General features: G+C 41.6%; 2 protein-coding genes across 3 annotated transcripts in view; one reads left to right on the forward strand and one right to left on the reverse strand.

The window, feature by feature from the left end:
• Nucleotides 1-3,266, forward strand: part of Pdk (pyruvate dehydrogenase kinase) — a 56,525-nt gene extending 53,259 nt beyond the window's left edge. The window contains exon 12 of the mRNA XM_075892553.1: nt 3,130-3,266. Coding sequence (XP_075748668.1) covers nt 3,130-3,145 — 16 coding nt within the window. The 3' untranslated portion in view covers nt 3,146-3,266. The remainder of the gene's footprint in view (nt 1-3,129) is intronic.
• On the reverse strand, nt 3,067-22,343 carry LOC119171879 (acyl-CoA-binding domain-containing protein 5). 2 transcript variants are annotated; one of them, XM_037422743.2, is made up of 10 exons: nt 22,149-22,343; nt 21,130-21,259; nt 18,155-18,227; nt 17,794-17,832; nt 15,128-15,290; nt 14,177-14,254; nt 12,086-12,165; nt 6,587-6,860; nt 4,849-5,066; nt 3,067-3,272 (listed from the first exon to the last, which is right to left on the reverse strand). In XM_037422743.2, the coding sequence occupies exons 1-10, from the start codon at nt 22,207-22,209 to the stop codon at nt 3,138-3,140; spliced, it is 1,251 nt and encodes a 416-aa protein (XP_037278640.2). In that variant the 5' UTR covers nt 22,210-22,343; the 3' UTR covers nt 3,067-3,137. The 2 variants fall into 2 exon arrangements, with proteins under 2 accessions (XP_037278640.2, XP_037278641.2); XM_037422744.2 differs by lacking the exon at nt 17,794-17,832.
• Nucleotides 22,344-22,360: the final 17 nt, after the last annotated feature.

Genomic DNA, 22,360 nt, shown 5'->3' on the forward strand with positions numbered 1-22,360 from the left:
TTGTAAAACGTTGCATGATCAGTACTTTTGTTCGCATGTGTAACATGCATTCAATTCTACGACTCGTGCCATGATGGCACACTGAGCTACAACCCGTTGCTGAGCCAATGGTCCCAGATTCTATCATCGGTTGTAGCAACCGCAATTTCAATATGGAGGAAACGCGAAATAACTTTTTGTATACTCGGAGCATGAGAATGTCATTGACCAGCTAAATCTTGTGCCTCTCGTACCTGCAGTGTTATTTTACAGTATCAAGTTGCACAAGTCAATGGGCTTTTATTAACTGTTGACAAACTTTTACAAGTTGTAGTAAAGGCATGCGAGTGGGGACCTCATTGTCCTGCATTTGCAAAACGTTTGTGCAATGCTCCTTTAATGCTTGTGCCATTTTTATGTTTCTTTGAGTAAATTACGCTTCTGGTGTTAGTGACACAGATGTTGTTTTCAAATGTTAATCTACTAATTCAACTTGCGAATTGCACTTTAAGTCCCCTTGAAATGGGAGTGCACACTATTTCTCCCTTAGCACTCGGCACAGACGATACAGAGGATTTGGAGAAACAACTTCCTACATTAGTTCATTGCTGAAATTACCACCAAGTATTCAAATGCGAGGGGTGCAACAACCAAAATAGGATTTGTAGCAATTTTGGGAGCTGCAAAATGCTGCCTTTGGAGCAGAAAATTCCAGATTGAAGTAGTGGAATTTTTTTGCATGAAATCCGAAATTTGGAGCAGTGTAACAAAGAAGGCTTGCTTTTAGTAAAGAAAAAAAAAATATTGCAACCTACTCTCCAGTTTCGCCTTTGAATGGGTTGCGATAGCATAATCGAGCCTTGTGCACATCTGCCTTTTGAACCGCTAACCTGCTTCGGTTCTCGGTGCATGCCTCAACCGTGCCACAAGGAAATGAACGATGAACGACTGTGCATGCAACAAACTGTTTCAAAGCATCACTGAATGCCTACTGCAAGCACAGCTGTCAAGTGCCTACTACACCATAGCTATTCATTTCACGAATCAGCGTAGGGCCCACTGCATGTCCGTTAGGCAACACTCAAACCTACGCAGCTGTTCACTTTGTTGATGGTTTTGCTGATGACAATAATTAAATATGTGTGAACACTTAGTAATGGATGGACCACTCACCACTTAATTTGCATCTTTTGACGGCTTGCGCGATTCTATGTATCTGCCACACAACATATGTTGAACTAAGGAGACTCTTTCCACTACATGGCATTTATATGGTGTTTCTTAGCAAAGAACTTTTCAACAGATCTCGTAGCTCTGTGGTAGAACAGCAGCTTGCCCCGGGGTTCGACCCACACTCGGACCCAGTAATTTTTATTATTAATTTTATTTGCATCTTTTTAGATTTTTCAGTCATGAACAAGACGATTGTCACTCACAACCAACAACACCGGAATTTCTGTGAAACGAGCTCCTTAGTGCTATCATGTCAAGATGTACAAGCCATTCAACAAACATCAGTTAAATCGTGCAAGCGCACATAAGCCCTGCTATATCAATAAAAGCAGAACAATGAACCACCCCACAGTCCTAGCAATGACTAAGTTCACATTAGCATTCACAGCGTGCTTGAGATCACTTGACAAGCGCTGCAAATCCGAATGCAAATTTGCTAACCTGGTGACCTAGAAATTCAAGAGATACGTAAGGCAGGGGCAAGTGGAAGTGGCAAAAAAAAACATAGCATTTATTTATTGTCTTTCAGAGTCGCAGCAAGAGATACGTAAGGCAGGCGCAAGTGGAAGTGGCAAAAAAAAAAAAAACATAGCATTTATTTATTGTTTTTCAGAGTCGCAGAAACATCATACACAGCTCTGAACGATCGCCACTGATTTTCTATATTTCAGCGATCTATAATCATCAGATGGCCCAAGCATGCATAGGTAATGATGGAGCAAAATGTGCTGTGTCCTGTGACAGCTAGTACGGATGGCCCCTTCTACACTTAAGCACACCTTTCTGCAGGGCACTGGCGTACCGCGGCAAAAGTGGCTAAATAAAAATTATACTACACATAATAGAACAAGGCCAGCAAATTGTAGAACCACTGTTCCTTTAGCTTTTCTTTCTCAGTTTGGCTAGGATTGAGGTGATGACCTGTGCATCCGGATGGAACTGCATGATGCCCAAACTTCATGATGCCCAAACTGCACATGGCCATCGCGGCATCCATTTCTTGCTAATTTTGAGCAACTGATAAAATTTTTTGAAGATGGTGGGGAATTTCAGCACAGCATGGTGCCATTTCAATATATTTCGTAGTTTTGGCTCAGCATAGTGCAAAAATAAGGAATCGTATCAAATCAACGCAGTCAGTTCAGCTGTTGCACCCTAGCAAGGACCACGCAGAATGATAAGCAGATGTACAGCATATACAAAAGAGAATGCTTACAGCATACAAAAAAGTCGTTTACATATTGCACATACTCGTGAAATCTCGCAAGCATAGAAGATTTACTAAGATAGCACCTAAAGATGGCAAGTTTTAGATAAAAAAAAAGCTATACTAAAAATAAATGCAAAACTAAAATTCTGGGAGTCTTGTGCATTACATAACTTCTTCCACACGCTAATGCTCCAGATGCTATGTCACCAAACACGACTTGTTCTACTCACGGGCATAAAATTAAAAAAGATCATTTGTGCCAAAAATACCATCAACTGCAGTGGACCCAATGCACTCTAGGATGACATCGCTCGAACAGTAAGGGAGCACATGTTGCAGTACAGTGTGCTGGCAAAAGGTAATAGTGGTGGTGCCTTGCCATATTCATGGACAAGAGGACATGCGAACCACCCAGGTATGTTTCTGAAAAATATGCGATCCACTGAAATGGGATTCCCTTTTTTTTTTTCTCAACTATTTCCCCTCACAAATCAGTGTCAATGTCAGCACACAACGATTCTTGCATCAAAAAGGCATATGTTAGACTGGCTACAGCTGTATGTCTCACATTACAAGATACGAACGAAAAAGGCTGCCATATAACCAGTGTGCATGGAAACTGCACTGAAACAATAACAGCCAGCTTTCGTGCATGAGGAATCCAGATCCTCCTTTTTTTTATGTGTCGCATTCGTTTGGGCTTTCAGTTCTGCGTTCATCTGAGATGCCTGCCTCTGCGATGACTGAGAATGTAAAAGGCAAGCTGAAAAACCACGGGCCAGGCAAACAAGAGCACCAGGACGTGTGGTGCAACACCTCCAAAGAGCCACCAGCGCTGGTTTTGCGGTGCCTGTCGAGAAACAACGAATACCAGTGAGCCGACGGCACTGGCTAACGGTTGGCTACGGCGTTCCAACATTCGCAAAGTGCCATGTCAATCGACGCTTACTAAATGTGCATACCAGCACTAAATACTACTTGTAATACAGTTGAAACCTTTTATAAGAGACATGCACCGGAAATCAATCGTCGTCTTTCATATGAGGCGTCATATGAACAGGGCACCATGTGTACATTTCCTTATTGACACCCATTTCAATGTAGGCACACTGATGTGCCCTATACCCATTCGTGTATAGATCAGCATCTCTATAAAAAGGTCAGACTGTATATCATAGAAGTGGGTGCCTAATAGAAGAATCATAATAATGCCATAAGTAAACTGAAGATGCCTTCAATGTGCAATATATTAGTTTTATATTGGAAGATGAAGCCTTGAAGTAAAAATAAAACATCGTTCAACAGCAAATTTTGCTGCGGTCAATGTTCTGACAAAGGGGCTTGTCAGGGCAGCGACTGTATCAAAGCGTTACCTCCAGTAACATTCACTAATGAACAATTTTTTCATGTACATTTAGTTATAAGTATATATACATTTCAGCCTGCTTATAACAAATACCGGTTTTACCACTACATTAGTTACAACAATTAGAACCTGCAACTTTTTCATGATTTCCAAGGTAAGATAAACCACTTACTACAATGCCCCTATACTGCATTATCAATTATATAGCAATGAAGTCGGGCAGTGGGGCGTCTATTCTGAAAGGCAATGGAATGCAAAATCCTCTATCAAGGCACAAAAAATGAATTTTTTTCATTTATTGAAGCATATCAACTTTCTAGGACAAATGTTTGTATCATTGCTATCTATTCACATCACTTTTTCAAAATCTTTATACAGTTTGTATTTATCGTTATAAAGTTTATCTTTATATGTTTTGAATTTATATTTCTGTAATGACAGCGACATCGTTTACGGAAAACCTGACGTTGGGGTTGTACAAAAATAAAGTTCCCGAAGGTGTGCCGGTTACACACGTATTTGTAAGTGTCATTTTACAATTACTGATGCTGTGTCAATCATGGGTTATTCAGTGATCAGCCAGTCCTGATACTATCATATATGGCAATATCACCGTATGTCGGTTGTTACGTCACGCAGCGACGTTGCACAGATATGAAAGCACGATGGTTGTTGTTGGCCGCAGCAACAGAAGTGTTGCGCTGTTAAAGCACATGAATGGAGGTTCAATGCCTGGCATGGGTGGAGGAAAAAGTTGGAAAGGTGTATTGCACAATGTGGTAGAAAGAAAAAAAAGTATTCAAGTGGGCACACACGCCAAGCCACCATTTTCCTAGTAGAAGAGAACGCATCCCGAGTTTTTTCTTTCCCCTATACAGTGTCGTTATTTGGTGGGCGCAATCACCCAATTCCTCTAAACGTAACAGCGCAACATTTCCACCGCAACACAAAAATGTAACAAGTAGCAGCTCGACTGAGAAAGTAACAGATCTTTAGATAGAAATTACGAGAAAAAGTTGCTTGTTAATGGGACTCTGCTATCAGCCAGTGACGCACCCACCTTGGCATGCTGAAGGAGGGTCTCGAGAACCTCGAGGCGCGCCACTACCTCGTCCATGGTGTGCTGCAGCCGTAGCACGGCCACGGCAAGCTGCTCACTCACTTCCAGGGCAAGCTGGGGCCTGCCACCACTGCCGCCACCGCCACCCGTGCCACCCGTCGCACCAGGCAGCCGGCCAGCTGCCCGTGAAGGCCACGCAGACCCTTCGGCTCCACCGTCTGCGAGCACAGACACTGAACCTCAAGCCGAAGCAACACGAAGGCAGGAAGCTTCGCCAGTGTAAAGAGAGCCACACTTAATTCTAAACAATTTCATTACACAGTTATTGTCCAGCACTCGCAACAATGTATTCTGGTAGTACAAAGTCAAGGTGCCACTATACGCCATGAGAAGATTGACCAGGAGGAGGATCGGTACAGAATCGCTGTAATACTTGATCCCTGATGCCGTATTATGTGACTAATATTCCAATTTATCTTTGTCTTTTATCATTTGTACTTTAACATATAAGTTTACCATTTGCTTTGCTCTCTTGTGATGTTGTACTGACCCCTTGCTTTCATAAAGCTGCTGTGTTAGCAACTTGCGGCAATGAGTGATATGAAGTTAACAGAACCAATGAAGAAAAACTCTTTGGCAATACAGTACACAATCGTTGAGCGGAACCCGAGGGGACCAGAATAAATATTTTCTGTTTAATGGGAGTTATGTTAACTGACAGATATACAAGGGCACAGACATCCAAGTATTGATTGATAGATATGTGGGGTTTAACGTCCCAAAACCACTCTATGATTATGAGAGACGCCGTAGTGGAGGGCTCCGGAAATTTAGACCACCTGGGGTTCTTTAACGTGCAACCAAATCTGAGCACACGGGCCTACAACATTTCCGCCTCCATCAGAAATGCAGCCGCCACAGCCGGGATTCGAACCCGCGCCCTGCGGGTCAGCAGCCGAGTACCTTAGCCACTAGACCACTGCGGCGGGGCCAGACATCCAAGTATGAAACCAATCATTTTTGAGGCCACAATTTTATTTTTAAAGAGATACTGGTGGAAAACTCGAAAAACAGATTACAACATAGAAATTCCACTTGGAAGATGCCACTGTTCCAATAAGCAGAGTGTATGTCATGTATTTTTGAACAGTTGACAGCATTCTTGGTGCACGAGCACCCAAGCCGTGATGTCACATATTCTGATGCGCATGCGTGGTGCACGTGTCCCTGTCCTTTCTCCACCTTTCCTTTCATCCCACTCTTCCCCTTCCACAAAAAGCTGATGCTTTACCAAGGTGTGGAGCATTTTTCACTACCTGGTGGTTTTGGGAACCGTAGTGGGAGCTGAGCGGGTTGATAGTGCAGGTGACTGCTGACATTGTTGGAATGCCCGTTTCCAGTGAGTGTAACACCGCCAAACGTCAAGTTTGTGGCTGTTTGTGAAAAAATCATTAGATTCATTATTTTCCTGTAGTTTCTGTCTGAGGTGGAGGTTGTGTGTATTGATTTCAACACCCAATCTTTCAATTTATACAGAACATCTGTTGACAAACATTTTGTTCAGTATCCCTTGAGATTTCCATTTACAGAGAGTCTACTGCATGTATATTCCTGCAGCTATGTTACAAAACAAGATGGTTAGCAGAAACTCACAAGCTGGCAAAATAATGCAGAGATACCACATCCACCTGACCACTCTCCACAAAGTGGTTTCAACAAATTAAACAATGGCACTCGCCTCTACGGCGATGTGATCGGGGCAGGCGTCCAGCCCCAGGTCCGGATCTGGGTAATGGCGCACCCCTGTGAGGGTTGTCGTCACCTCCTCCCCTCACAAAGGCTAGCTCTCCATTGGGCGGCTTAGACCCATCTGGGTAGAATGCCCACAGCTGGCTTTTGCTGTCTTGCACCAGGACCCGGTTGGAGCCATTCATGAGGGCCTCATTAACCGCAGTGGCCACCATACCAGTGGCTTCTCGTTCTCGAGGCTCGGGTGATCCACTCTCGTCCTCCTGGTTCAGTACGTATGAAATTTCCTTAATATACCAATACCAACATACTTTTCAGATATTCTTGACGATTTGGATGCCTCTACAGCATTTCCACTACATAATCGAACAAATTTACAAAGATATCTGAAGTTCTGGATGCTGAGAGACTTTGCTGTCCCATTGTTCAAACATTCTGCAGCGATTGCAGGTCCCGAATGGCATTATTCGAAGTCACCATTTCACTCTTATAGTACCAGTGTTTTAAAGACGATAGCCTTTCTTGGAAACCGACGAAAAAATTTTGGTCTGTCTGTCTGTACGTTTGTCTGTTTGTCCACCCCAACAATGCCTCAAACGGCACCAAACGGCCAACCCCATCCGCAGTGCCAACCAATATTGCTCAAGGTTTAGCGTTCATAGTCGTGCAACTGTCAATTAAAAAGCAATTATTGCACATATCTGAGGCACCACAACAACGCTTCGATGTTTTGTATATATACCAGAAGAAGCACACACAAGTAACTCTAAGGAATGCAGCGTTTATCGCGCTGCGCTGACAGTTTGAGTTTGAGTTTATTCAACCACGTGACAAGTACACGAAAATACACTGTATACGTTGTGTGGTACGAAGCGAAAAAAAGCTGCATTTCACAGCTTGACTAGCAGCCCCTTCACCCAGAAAAAATCTAAACTACAAATTTACAAAAATTACAGGCAGCGGAAAGCGACAATACAAAAAAAAAACACGCATGTGGCCCATGACAGCAAATAATAGAATGACAACTCTGAAATACATACAAAAACATCATAACAAAGCAATGTATGAAAGAGTAAAAACTGAATAACCATTACAGAAATCACCCAACATTCATTTACAACACAATCAGCACATCCGATTTAACATTTCAGTTTTAGACAATATACGCAGATTATCAGTTGTTAGTTTCTATTTGTTCATCACACTTCGAAGGCGGTAATGTAGTATTTGTGCGAGGACAACGTAGTTTGTGCGAGGACAAGGTACGTGCCAAGTCTCCGTACACCGAGTAATGCGACTGGCAGGATTTGGGTTGCAAGGTAGCCAAGGTGCGTAAAAAGATACTTCCTCTGCGTATTTCTGATTTAAAAGCTGACAGAAGCTGGTATTCGTAATAACAGATAATTCTTAAAATTCTATATTTTGCAAATATTGAAGCAATGTGTGCGTTATAGGATACACCATCAATGCACCGCAAGGCATATTTTTGTAACACGACCAGGTTCTTTAGAGATGTTTTAGAGCCTGTAGACCAGACCAGATGACAATAGTGTAAATGTAAAGAAAAAAGAGCATTGTACACTAATATTTTTTCTTTCACAGGTAGTATGTTCTGGCATCGATGCAACACACCTAAATCTTTACAAAGTTTGTGACTAATATGTTCGACATGGTAATTCCATGCCATGTGTTTGTGAAAATGGACATTGAGAGTTTTAACTGTTTGACAAATTTTAACTTCAACGTTATTAAGTATTCATTTGTGAGACGTTTCGCACAGAACAGTACAGCCTTGCTTTTAGAGCAATTAATGTGTAGAGAATTTGCCACAGTCCAGGCATATATTTTATTTAGTATTTCATTAGCAGAAACAATGAGGTCATCAGCCGTTTCCCCAGAAAAAAATATACTGGTATCGTCCGCGTAGATTACATATTTTACAGAGCTGTCAATACGTACAATATCGTTGATAAAAATATTAAATAATAGGGGTCCCAAAATGCTACCTTGAGATACACCATTCTTAATGTTCATGGATGATGATAGCTCTCGATTTATTGATACACATTGTTTCCTATTAGATAAGTAGCTTCTTATTAAAGCTAAAATGGTACCGCGAACTACATAACAGCCAAGTTTTTATAGCATAATATCATGGTTTATTCTATCAAAAGCTTTCGAGAAATCTAGAAATATTCCTAGGGTAAGTTTTTTTGCTTCTATATTTCTTAGAATCAATTCCTTTTGGTATAGTAAGGCACTTTCGGTGGAGAGGCCTGACTGAAAACCAAACTGTGACGGCGTAATAATGTTGTGTTTATTAAAGAAATTAGATAACCGAATAAAAAATAAGTTTTTCTCACCCCTTAGAGAAAACTGGTAAAATCGAAATTGGCCTGTAGTTTCCTAAATTGCTTTTGTCCCCACCTTTATATATAACTGTTACTTTGGCGTTTTTCATTCTCGGAGAAAACAGCCCAGTGGTGAACACGAGATTATAAATATGTACTAAGCAGGCGCATATGAGACCTAAAATGTATATTATAGGTTCTAATTTTAAGCCATCTATGTCCTCGCTTTTACTCAATTTAAAATGCTGAAAAACGCTGATGACCTCTTGTGCGTCTGTAGGATTAGCAAACACAGAATTATTTAAAGCAGGAGGCAAATAACCTGATGAATCACAATTATGACTACTGTCAACTAGTGAGGTAAAGTACTCGTTAAACTTGTTTGCTAGTACTGCACCCTTGTATATTTTATTTTTGATCACCAGCTCACTAATATCATTAGACACTTGTTTGGTAGATATAATAGCATTAAGTTTGTTCCATAATTGCTTAGAATCGGTGACACCGTCAAACATCTTGAAGTGATAATCGCGTTTAGCTTGTTTTTGTAGTTTAGTGAGTTTATTTCTGTAAACCTTAAAAAGTTTAAATTTATCCGGGTCTCGCTTTACCAGAAACTCTTGATACAACCTATTTTTTTCTTTTATCATTTTGAGTATTGCGGAAGAAATCCAAGGTTTGCGTGCCCGTTTTGGTCTCTTCAAAGCTTTGTAAATAAAATGTCTTTTATACACAGAACGTAGAGTATCAATAAAACAATCATAAGCAAGATCAGCAGAAGAACTAGATAGAACATTGTTCCAATTTAGAGTTCTAATTTCCTCTCTAAAAGAAAATAGCGTTCGCGGATTAATTTGTTGAAAGTGAACGGCAGGAAGGATTTGACTCCTTAGACTGGTTATGTTTTCTATGACTATGATATATTGGCAAATGATCACTTATCGAGGCACGCAGGACACCTGCCTGTAACGCACTGTTTGTACAACTTGTGATAAACAAGTCTAATAGAGTATAAGTGGTATCAGTAATACGTGTTGGAATGGTAATTATGTTTGTTAAGAAAAAAGAAGCAAGAAGGTCTGAATAGTCTCATCTGTTTATGTGTGTCACACACCATATCTATGTTAAGATCACCTCCCAGCACTAGCTAGTAATTAAATTGGTTTACAACGGAAAATAGGTTTTCTAAATATTGAATAAATGAATCGAAATTGCCACTTGGTGGCCTGTAAATTGCAACAAAAATGTAGTTGTAATACTGTAAAGTTAACGCCTCAAGGTCATGGTGCACAGAGACAGATCTCCACGATACTCATACATTATTTCAGCTTTGACATACAAGCATACACCCCCACTAATTCTCAATTTTCTATTTTGGTACACAACATTATATCCGTCAATACAAAACACGTCTGTTTCACTACGGTACCAAGTTTCAGTCATCATAATAACGGAAAAGAAAAAATTGAACTCATCAAGAAACAAAAGAGAGTTTTCTTCTTTCGAACGAGCTGACTGCATATTAATGTGAAGGAATGTCATGGGCTGCCTATAACGGCCACTAACATACGAGTTCAATTAAGAAACGCTGGAATACATTGCCATTGTTCACAGCAGAAATATAAGTCTACTATTAAGCTAGACAACTTTAGCCAGATCCGCCTCAGAAGTTACATTTAAAACAGGTGTCCTGTCTGCTTTCCGCATGAAGATCCTGCCCTGTGATACCCATACATATTTCCATTCTCTTTCACGCCTTGCTTGCCGCGCCTTACTGAGCAGAACCTTTATTTCCATGCACAGGTGTTCATTTATATATACAGGGTTACTGTTGTCAAAACCAAGACGAGTGCTATCTAGTTTAATCTTTTTTGCTGCGGACAACATCTTGTCTCGCGTCGTTCTGGTGAGGAATCTGACGACCACATTTGATTTCTTTTTATCTTTCGATAGTACACGGTGCGCGACGTCAATGTCGTTTACTGTGACATCAGTTTCTAAGCACTTTCGCATCACATCAGTTTCTAAGCAGTTTCTAAGCACTCTAAGTTTTCTCCAAGTTTTCTTTTTCGATTAGCGGAAGACCTTGGATTTCAATATTCATATTCCGGCTGTATTGCTTCAGCTCAACAATTTCCCGTTTAGCTTCTTTCAGGTCCCTCCGCAGTGCAACGCGATGCTCAAAAAGGTGTTTCCAACGCTTCGCTACGACATCACGGTGGTGGCACTTGCCCGTGGCTTTGCGTTCTACACCTTATCACCTCCGAGACTGGCGCGAATCTTTCTGCGTGGGCTGCACGTTTTCGTTTTCGAAGATAACTGCCAGATGGCACTTGTGTCTAACGTGCCTCAATGCGCTCGTTCCCCTCCGCTACACGCTCGAGGCACTCTAACGCAGCGTCTCCAGAATACCATTCACCGATTTTCTTGCACAGAACATCAAATAAATGTCTTGTTCACTCTCTCCAGACGCAAAACTATCGTCTTTTTTACATGCTGATCTGTTGGCAGCAGTAGCACGGTGCGTGGTCTGCACAACGGTTGGCCTAGTTGAAGCGACATTTCGTATCAAGCTTCGTGTTGTTCGATATTGCTCCGCAAAATCTACTGACGACTGCAATTAATCCTCAGTATAACAAATGCTGGTGAAATTGATATTCACTACAATAAAATTGGGCCTCTTTGGAGAAAATATAGACACATTTTTCGTTTGCTTTTTCGTTTACAAGAAAGCAGGTGCCAAGACGACTGAGCAAATGCAGAACCCCAAAGTTCTAACTTACTTTCGCACTAAACTATAAATAATATTGAATATAACAATTAATAGTACACAAATAATACATTTCACAAATTAAAATAGAAATTTACTTAAAAAGATACTACAAGCTACACCACCTAAAACATTGCAAGAGACAAGAGGTGGCCAAATGCACATTAACAAGGCTGACTTTAAATGTAAATTATTTTTCCCCTTAATTTAAATGCTAATGCAATTGACTGCTAGAGCAATGTACACTTCACAACATTCTTAGTATAAAATACTTTACAAATCAAATACGCTGCTATCTTATTAAAAAGAGGCAAATGTGTAAGCCCGCAAGAAACAATGGAGACGAGATGAATGTGAGAAAACTTACATCTCCCATGTGGTCATAGGTGTCTGAAAATTCATCCTCATCGCTCTCGAAGTCAGATCCATGGCCATTCATTCCTCCTGCTAGAATTTGTAACAAGCGGAATACAAAGCACACTTTCAACTACAACATATCACGTTCAAGGAACAAATGCTAAACAGCTAAACAACATATTCCTGGCCTCCATGAACAGATTTGAAAGGCCATCCAGTCGATGGCCATTGAAGCATTGTCAGTCTATTGGCCACTGAGTGACTCGGGCGTTTTTGCAGAAACGGTGCGGCCCTGCCGATCTTTGTGTTTTTTCATATTAATGCCAGCAGAAGGTAAATTAGATAAAAAGATTATCACAAATATGTCAGTTATTCTTGGTCAGACAATTCCATAAACTGTTTAATTGTAGTTATGACAGCATAATTTGTTTTTAAGAGCTTCACCAGCAAAACTGTGGAGAATAGGACAGAGCCAGACAGCCCAACAAAGACAAGCACTTTGCTGTTATTTTATGTGCAGTTAGCACAATTCAAGTATCAGGTATGCCTTATGTAGTTCATAACACTCAAATATACTGTTTTTTTTTTCTTTTTCTCTATCGTGAGTACAAGCATACCGTGAATGAAAGGGCACATTTGCACTGTTTTTGATTCTGTCACTTAACGCAGTTTCGATGGTGGTGTGGGATTCTCTGTTGACTTGATGGCCTCCGAAACCCCCGATGTGGCAGATCGCGTTTGACCGCTGATTCAATAAACCATCAGTTGGAAGGCCTATCAAACATCCATGTGACAGCTGTATAAGAGATCTAAGCACAACTAAGTGCTGGCTGAATGATAGAGGCCATGTTGAAGGTCATCTTGCACAAACATACCATAAGAGCAGTTAAAATATGTTTAGCTATGCAACCTGCAAATAAGAACCACCCAGAAGTCGAAATTCAGTTGTGGTGGGGAAGTAGTGCACAGGTGTACAACGAATACGGGGCAATGAGAATTTTTCGAAACGATGCCGTAATAGAGTTAGACACATTTGATTATCCAAACGCGGTGATCACTCGTTGCACTTTTTCCTTTGCTACCCTCCATTGGTATCCTCTCCCAAAGCCGCTATGCCCTCTCGCAGAGCGCCCCTACCAATCTCGCGCGGCATGCATCACCGCCGACACGCTGCTCGAAATGCCGTCTACTTGCGCTTGCCGCGTCTCCGTCTCTCTGTAAACTGCATGCTCATACGAATCATGCCGGCTTGGACTCTGTGTTGCGTACAAGCCTTCAAAGGATCGCCAATGTGATTGATCCGTACAGCACCAAGCTGTGCCAGAGCACCTCCGCGCAATATGAGAAGTCACCACCACTGCCTTCCGCAGATTGTGGCGACGATGTGGGTTGGTACGTACATTCCGCGATGGTTGCCCACTCGTTGCTGCCCGTCCCACTGCAAGGGCATTATCAATGCAGGTGCAACATGACGAACAACAACACGGCACATGGGCGACAGGACGAACAACAATAAGCAGTGCGGACAGCGGCTTGCAGAATAAGCGGAAGTCGTCGACTCCTGCTCGATCAATCGCAGCATATATGTATTGCACATCAGAGATTCAACTTTTCCACGCTACATAGAAGCTTGAAAGGCCCAGAGAGGAGGAGGGATTGTTTTGTGAAATTTGTGGCACGCCGGCAGCCCGTAGCATTGCCACGATGCACTTGTTCACTTGAAGTGTTTGAAAAAAATAGCAGAGCTGGTTTAGGGGCCCTTCAAGTGTGCCAGCTCGAGTACAACAGCGCAATCAAAGATCATGTGCGCCATGGTACAAATGAATGCGGCCGTTCAAGGGTACAACACAGTCATTACTAGGCATGAACGGTGGCATGCCCCAGGAGAATGTAACTGTAAACAGCCCGACAGAGAGTTATTTTTCTTGGTCTAGTACATTTCATTACGTCACAATAAAAACGATGGTTAAAAAAATGCACATACTTGGAATGTATTTACTACAGCACTAAACGAGTACACTTTGCTGGAGCACAGATTCCATAACAAGGCCAAACGAAAGAATCTGAGAGTTTAATTTCTAAATATATGCGTCACCCTTACCCGTTGCTTTTCGTTCTGGCTTATCTTCACTCTGTTTCTTGTCTGCCTTAGAGTACAATGGCTGCTCTTGTTCTGCAGCTAGGAATGAAAAAAGACAGAAAACCTAATTACTGAACTTTCTGCGTATAAGACAGCTTGCCACAAAACTAAGCATTATGGTTTACACACAAGAAAGAAAATGGGGGCTCGCTGCCAAACTTGCAATAAAATATGCAAAAAAGGTCTTATTCTGGCTAGGAAACCAGCAGATCAGTGTATAAAACCTCACGAAAAAAAATGCTGGCACCAAAATTTGACACTTCTTCCAATTTGCCGGTTTCGACAACTGATTAGCCGTACTTCAGGGTCCCCATGGTTAATAATGTTGTTGATTATAGCTTGATTGCAAAATTATGCTCTAATGTTGTCGATTAGCTTGATTGCAAAATCTTGATTTAATGTTGATTAGCTTGATTGCAAAATTAGCCCCGCCGTCGTGGTCTAGTGGCTAGGGTACTCGGCTGCTGACCCGCAGGTCGTGCGATCGAATCCCAGCTGCGGCGGCTGCATTTCCGATGGAGGCGGAAATGTTGTAGGCCCGTGTGCTCAGATTTGGGTGCATGTTAGAGAACCCCAGGTGGTCAAAATTTCCGGAGCCCTCTACTACAGCGTCTCTCATACTCATATGGTGGTTCTGGGACGTTAAACCCCACATATCAATCAAATCAATGATTGCAAAATGATGCTAAGTGGTTCGATTTACCAAAATGACACATCATTATGAGGGATACCACAGTGGGATCATCCCAGTTCATCTGACCCCTTGCATTTTTCTTTATAGTGTTCTTAAATATAAGTATGCGAGAATTTTTAGTATATCGACCCCACTAATTTTCACTAAATACTGAGCCTATGTCCTAAAGCCTAATTGTGCCATTTCCTTTTAAAGCTACCAATTTAGCCCGTGATTACCTTCGATTGTCTCTATGTCATCTTCAGACTCTCGACTGCCATTCAATTTGACCTGTGGAAATGCAGCGGCCATCTGAGGAGGAACAGGAACAGAGTCAAACAGGGGCCCAAGCAGATCCACAAACTTGGCCACGTGATCGGTGTACGACATTGCCTCGACAATCTGAAAATAGAAATGATGACATGAAAAACTAGCAGGAAAACTTGTTGCACAGAACAGGAAGACTGAAGGGCCATGAGCTTAGCGTGAAGTTTCGGCTTTTCCTAGCAAGGCACAAGGTGTTCATTACCACAGCTCATTATGTTCAAGCAACAGTGCAAACGTGACAAAGACCCTGCCAATAACCAGTCTGCTTTCAATGCTGTAACTCTACCACCGCAAAAAAAAATTTCCAACTAACACTACCCAGCAGGCGTTCTGACATTTTCATTATTGGAGGGGTCAATGGGAAAAAAAGATTCATTTGTACCCACCAGGAGAATACGATACAAATTTAGCCGCTGCATCGGCAGCATTATTGTCCTTGCTATTATTGTCACGCCAGTATACGAGTGCTTTACACGAGACACGTCGATTAACTCGTCTGAATCTCTACAACTTGGGATGGCCAATTAATCAGCAACCCCCACAGTCCACTATCAACATCTGCACAAGCTGCAGGTGCCTTTGGAAAAAAAACTTACAATGACTAATACAACTCACAATTCTTGATGCAGGCAACATAGAAATAAAAGCTGCACAAGACATGCAAACGAAATCACATGTGCGAAGCCTACTCAATTTAAATTATCACTCATAGCCCCTCAGAATTAGACATATCAGTGCAAAAAATAATAAATACTGGCACCTGCTGTCAACTGCAGTGTTATGTAAACCCACAAACCCCTTATGTACCTAGCACAAGTGGTGAAGTGTATATTAGTAGTAAAAGCTACTGTTTTCACCACCCAAAACGATTGCCCTCTGACTGTAGCGTGATCACACTGACTTCGAGATTTAGGGCACGGGCAACAGAATCCAAGCAATGGATTACCATACAAGAAGAAAGATAGCACACATTGAACATATTTTTTATAATGTGATCACTGACAAGGGCAATCTTGTATTCCTTGCATTACCTTCAGCGAGACATCATGCTGCTGCACGAGAATCGCGCTCTTTTACAGTGAGCTTCGTAACTCACAAGTGGGACTGCAGTATGCACTGGTAGTAGTAGCCAAGACCTGCAAGGCATATCACTTTCAAAAAGGTGCTTATGTCACCTACTTCACTCGTCTTTGTCCACGAAAGTTTTGATGAAAGTGTACCAACATTTTATGGCTCTATTAAGCTGGTATCCCAAACTATTCCGGACCATTACAGATCTGCTGCAAATATTTATGGCCCCCTTAAATTACCCTCCGAGAAGTAGTTCAATACCTGCAAAAAGACTGCTAGAAGTATTAGTCTTTTAAAAACAAATCATTACTATTAAACAGCCCTGAACTTTGCTAGACAAACTGAAAAATTCTGCTGATATGCAAATTTTTCACCATGCTAGGGTTGCTCACAGCTTGCTTTATCGTGTATGAGCAAGAAGCAATCAAGTGACTGAAAAATGTAGACTAATTAATAGAAATTCTGTCTTGATACATTAAGCTGCAAATATAATGACTGCTACTTCTATATTTTCTCCTATGAATTCGCAGCTTAGTGAAGAATTTTTCTATGAGAAGCTTCCCTATAAGATTAATGACAAATCATGAAGCACGCGATAAAAAATAAGTCATGCATTCATCAATAGCTGAGTAGATCCCTTAATGCATTACATAACAAAAAGAGAGTTTTTAAAGGACAGATAGCATGTCAAGCATGGAGCAAGAAACACTTGGGAGCACAATGCGGACGAGCAACCTCCACAAATACAAGACGCGACACTATGTTGCTACAGTGGAAAGCGGACCTCCCTCAGTGTTTCTCAAAGCACACTCCCAAGCTAAACATACACTGTCGCATGCAACCAGTAATGACTAAATGCACTTACAGAAAGCCATGCATAGGACGAAGCTTACAAATTTTTTTTACCCGACACCACAAGAACGTGACAGTAAAGTGTTCAGACATGCAAAATGCAAGGCTACTTCACGCATTGGGCATTAAGAAGAAATAGTTAAAGATTTGAAATTGTAGACAGCAGGTTAGCTCTCCTAGTTATCCAGGTCAAAGTTGACTATAGTGCAAGACTTGAGCAGTTAGTTGCAAGGGTTAGGAAAAAAATAGAAATTAGATGTAAGGTGCCAGTAATATCAGTAAAATAACACAATCCTTAGGAAACATGGTGCTGGCATTATCTCAAAGTAACCCCGTGAACTTTTCCTTCCCATAAATTAAGACTTGCAAAGTAAAGGGAATAAACAGAAAAAAAAGGCCAATAGAAACAGACCGGTATTGTGATGCGTTTCCACATTCCGTTTTTGTCAATATTCCCTTGAGGCTTCAAAACTTCAAGACTTCTATGCCTCATTTTTGGCTTAAAAACCTTTGACTAAGGTTTTCGACTGAAGGATCTCAGTCTACGAATTCGCAGTACTGCAGCTCACATTTACAGCCTGAATTCAGAGATTCCCTATTATTCCTTACACAATTAAACATTTAAAATTTATGTTCTTCAGATGCGTAATCATACCTGCTCCTCTGTGGCAGTTTCTTGACACTTTTTAACAACCTGAAAATAAACAAAACAAGCAAAACCAAAATAACAGAACACAAGATAAATAAAAATTGTGGGCAACAGAAAAAAGGATGCATATAAAGTTCAAAGAGGCACATCGAAAGGGAGAAAAAAAACACAGCAAATCTAAATCAAGAATCGAAACCAAAAGAGTGGCATGCAAGAACTACTGAGAAGAGTGCAGGGATGCAATGCACGCAACTGCTGTGCTAAAACAAATAGGCTAAGCAGCAAAGCACGAGTGAACGGTGCACACAGACACATGGCCGTACAAAATACTGGCAGACCCGACATCCCTCTACTGGACGAGCAATACCTTAACGAGTTCCTCTACGTATTTCTCCATAGCTTCTTGTTTCGACATGTCGCCAAGCTTCATCCAAGCATCCCTGCAAGTGGAGAAGCAGAAATGTGCTTGCATTTCTGGATGCGACTAAACCATTACCTCGGCACACAGGACATAATTCCATGTTAATATGAAGTAAATGTAATAAAAAGAAAGAAACTCTTCTGCGCTGATAAAACAATGTGCATTTTGTTAGCAACATCGTGGAGAAGACTCCAGTATTTTCTAGCATTTTTAACATACAAGGTGTGCGCACTGATTACGTTGTAAACTAGTATTAAAATTTTAGACATGTTAATGATAAGAGTTCTGAAAAGTGGATAGGAAAATGACGCTTTCAGTTTTGTTGTGATGTATAACCGTTAGCACTCTTTTACTCTATGCTTAAAGAAAACTGGTCAAAACCATAAAAAAGGTGCGCATGGTGTAACACTGCAGCTCCGTTTCAAAAGTGAATTGGTGTTGGGCTGTAAAGTAAACCATTTAGAGCCAGCTGCCATCCATCCCACTGAAGCCAGTGTATACACTGCAGTGCCACCTAATAGACACCATCGTTACCCGCCATGGTGGCTATGGTTTTCAACTGCTGGCCCGCAGGTCGCAGTATCCAATCTAAGCTGCAGTGGCCACATTTTCGATGGTGGCAGAAATGCTAAGGCCGATGTGCTAAAATTTAGGTGCACGTTAAAGAACCCCAGGTGCTCGAAATTTCTGGACCTCTCTACTACGACATTTATCATAACCATATCATGATTTCGGGACGTTAAAACCCAACAATTATTATTACACACCACTGTAGTCCTAGCAGCAGAAAACCAAATGCTGCTAAATCGTGTGAGCAGAGCATGGCAGTTCGCCCAATTGGCTATGTAATTTTTATGGGCAATTCGACTTTGGGCCACTGGAGTCTGTAAATGTTCCAACGCGCAATGTTAATGCACTTTGAATGTAATGACAGAGTGGAAGCAACAACAGCCAGGACACACTTTGTGCGTATTATCACTACTGCAACAAAGCTGGTAGAGCAATAAACATATCTCATTCCTATGCCCTTTACGTAGTCAAATATTCCGGCTGTTTGAGATGCAGTGTCGATTCAGACCTCAACTATCGTGAGAAATAGAGCGACCAAATCTAGCATGATCACTCAAATAAGGCCAATCTACTTCAACAGCTTCATGTGCCTATATCGTGATATAACTCTGAATAAATTGAAGCAAAACAGCAATTCACCATTAAGATGTAATTACAAGCCACATGGTAGTAAGGGACCATGGATGAATTTTGACCCCCTTAGCAATATACATCCACCCAACACACAAGAGTTTTTTCTTCTCCATTGAGATCCCAACAAAACTTCTGAATGTCATTATCACTTTTTGGCAGTAGATAGTGTCATAATGATCAATATAGTTTTTTATTAAGCATTTCATGTGTTTGGGAAGCCACTTCTGGATAAACCATGCTTACAACTACACAAATATTCAGATAAACAAGTCACCTCATTATCTTTTTCGGAGAAATGTAACTAAACATGCAAATATAAACACGTACGCAGGTAAAGACATAGCCAGTTTTGAAGTCCCCAGAATTTTACAAGCACAAAAGAGGCAAGCACAAGTAAGGATCTCATGAACATCTACATTAGGCTTAGAGTTTTGTGTAACTGACGTCACAAAATAACAAAAGTATAAGCCACAAGTGCAAGTTCGCACATGTAACATAGTAATAACATCTGGCGCTTTACATCCCGAAACCACCAAAATATGATTATGAGAGATGCCGCACTCGAGGGCTCTGAAAATTTAGACCATCTAGTGTTTTTTAAGGTGCACTGACGTCACACAGTGCACGGGCATTTCGCCTCAAGTTTGCACATGCTTCAGTCACATCCTAAAAAGGCAGCAGAGGCAATCAGAATCAATTTGTACAATCACAGCAACTTATCTGCATTAAAACCTTAACATGTTAACAATTTGCCTGAACCTCTGCTGTGTCTGTTGCAGAAGAGTTATATAAACGAGACAGCAAGCAAGAGAACATTTCATGTATCTTGCTTTTTATGTTTTTATAATTGAGATGCACCATATTCTTAAATGAGTTAAAAAAAAGTATGACTGAAGTTTAATTGAAATTTTATGGAGACTTGGTTGAGAGCCAAAATCTTTAAAAAAATACAAAGAGGAGATAACGCACCAGAACGTCAACTATGCTCTGTTTCAGAAGCTCCCATCAGCACTGTGGAGGCTGCAGGCCCCTCAGCCCCTCCACATGTATTCATTTCCGCCGTGTCGTCTGCCGACCATATACACCGCGTCTGTTTAACGAATTGTAGTTATTACGGCTAGTTTATTAACTTAAGCGTGAATTCATTGCTCTGTTGAAGATTGGTAGAATCTCATGCCGGCGAATAGCTTCACTTTGAGGCTGTTTCTCTCCGACACTGTTCGTGGCTCTCGTATGTCTGTTGCTCCGTCGAGGCGTTCCTTCACGTCTTCCGCTGCAATGCTCCTTCTTTTTTTTTGTTTTCGCCAAAGGAGGCCTACTTTTTATGTGCAAGCGTGTGGCTTCCTTACACCCCGTAACTTTGGTAGTGCTGAACCAAAGTGTTGAAACAGAATATAGTTGACTGCAACGAGCAGCATCACCGAATCTAGTTTACTTACCCACAAATTGTGGTACTGCAACCTGTTGCACTACATTTGGTTAAAATCATTGGCATAAACACGTAGAAGAATCACTCTGCAGGATTGCCATAAGCCAACAAAGCAATCGTGTAATAATTATTTGCTCTGCAACACTGTTTAACACACATTTACATTGAAACATCGTAGTCCAAGGATGGATACCTACGAATAAATAACTTTATAAGTCGTATGGAAAACTGGAAAGAAACCTTGTGAATTCAGCTGATCATTATTGAAAAAAAAAAAATAGTACAGTACCATTTGGCATTGCCTACAATGTCCCAGAACCTGGGCTTGGGCACTTTGCATTCTGCTACGGGTCCGAGTGTCGCCTGCTTGTAGTAGGCATAGAACTTCAGCTGAAGCTCGTGTGAAGGCTGAAATGATCCTGCACGGAATGAAATTGCAGATGATGGTTCTCGATTCCCACAACTGTGTGCAGACACACGAGACAACGGGAACACACGACCGAGCAAAAGCACGTATCCTACAAAGCATTACAGCAGTGCCATTTCATTGTTGGTACGTATAACAGGAAACTCGCTTGCTGTAGGGTAACAGTGTACAGAATAACGATACCGTCACGTAGGCATAGCAGTCTTGCATAAAACGTCAAACTAACGGTACTTCCTTCAACAAAACAATGACGTGTTACGTAAGCACGTAATTATAAAGGCCCAGCGACTGTCCCCACAGGGACCTCCTTCCCTGCAAAGTTGGCAGGAGAACGTGTTCTAAAATATTAAAGAACTACGCCAAGTAAATGGCGTTCTATTTCTTTTGGGAAGATAGCTTGAATTATTGACGTTCAAGCAAAACGAAGCCCGTGCACGTTTTTGTTCCGGGTAGCGAAAGTCTCATCGGCACGCTTCGGAACACTCGCACTTCGCACTTCCGAAACTTGTGCTCTCGCGAAACGGGCATAAAGATAGCAACACAAGCGATACTGCCCGATGCGTTGCAAGGACACTGATCTGCGCGATAGGGTGCTTCAAGGAAACCGGCTTCGAACTGGTGACGCCACGGATACGTTGGACCGTTTTCTTTTTTCCTCGTTCAACCAATACTTTGCAATAATCGGCTACAGCATGCCGCAAACTCGCTGCTTGCACTCCGAATGGTCAAGACAATGGTTTCCTTCACGAATACCTTTCAGTACACACAAGCGCAATCTTTTCACCTGTTTTTTTCTTTGGCGCTATCGGTTTAGTTTTCCTCAATGCGTCGACAGGTTCTAAATGGGTTACTCGCGAGAAAGACATGCGTGTTTAACCTACCGTTCTTTGGAAGGCCGCGGATCACCTCCACAGCCGCGTTAAACCTTTCTTCCGTTGTCATAGTGGTGAACGGAAGCTACAAGATGCGAAACACTGACGCATGGGAGATGTTTACATGCAGCCAGGCAGTGGTCGCCTTGAACTCGATCACTACATTAACAACTCGCTTGTCAGATTGCCACTCGGAGATCTCTTTCCTCTCCGCCCGATGG

Source organism: Rhipicephalus microplus, chromosome 4, assembly GCF_043290135.1.
Source record: "Rhipicephalus microplus isolate Deutch F79 chromosome 4, USDA_Rmic, whole genome shotgun sequence".
Classification (NCBI taxonomy): Eukaryota; Metazoa; Arthropoda; class Arachnida; order Ixodida; family Ixodidae; genus Rhipicephalus; species Rhipicephalus microplus.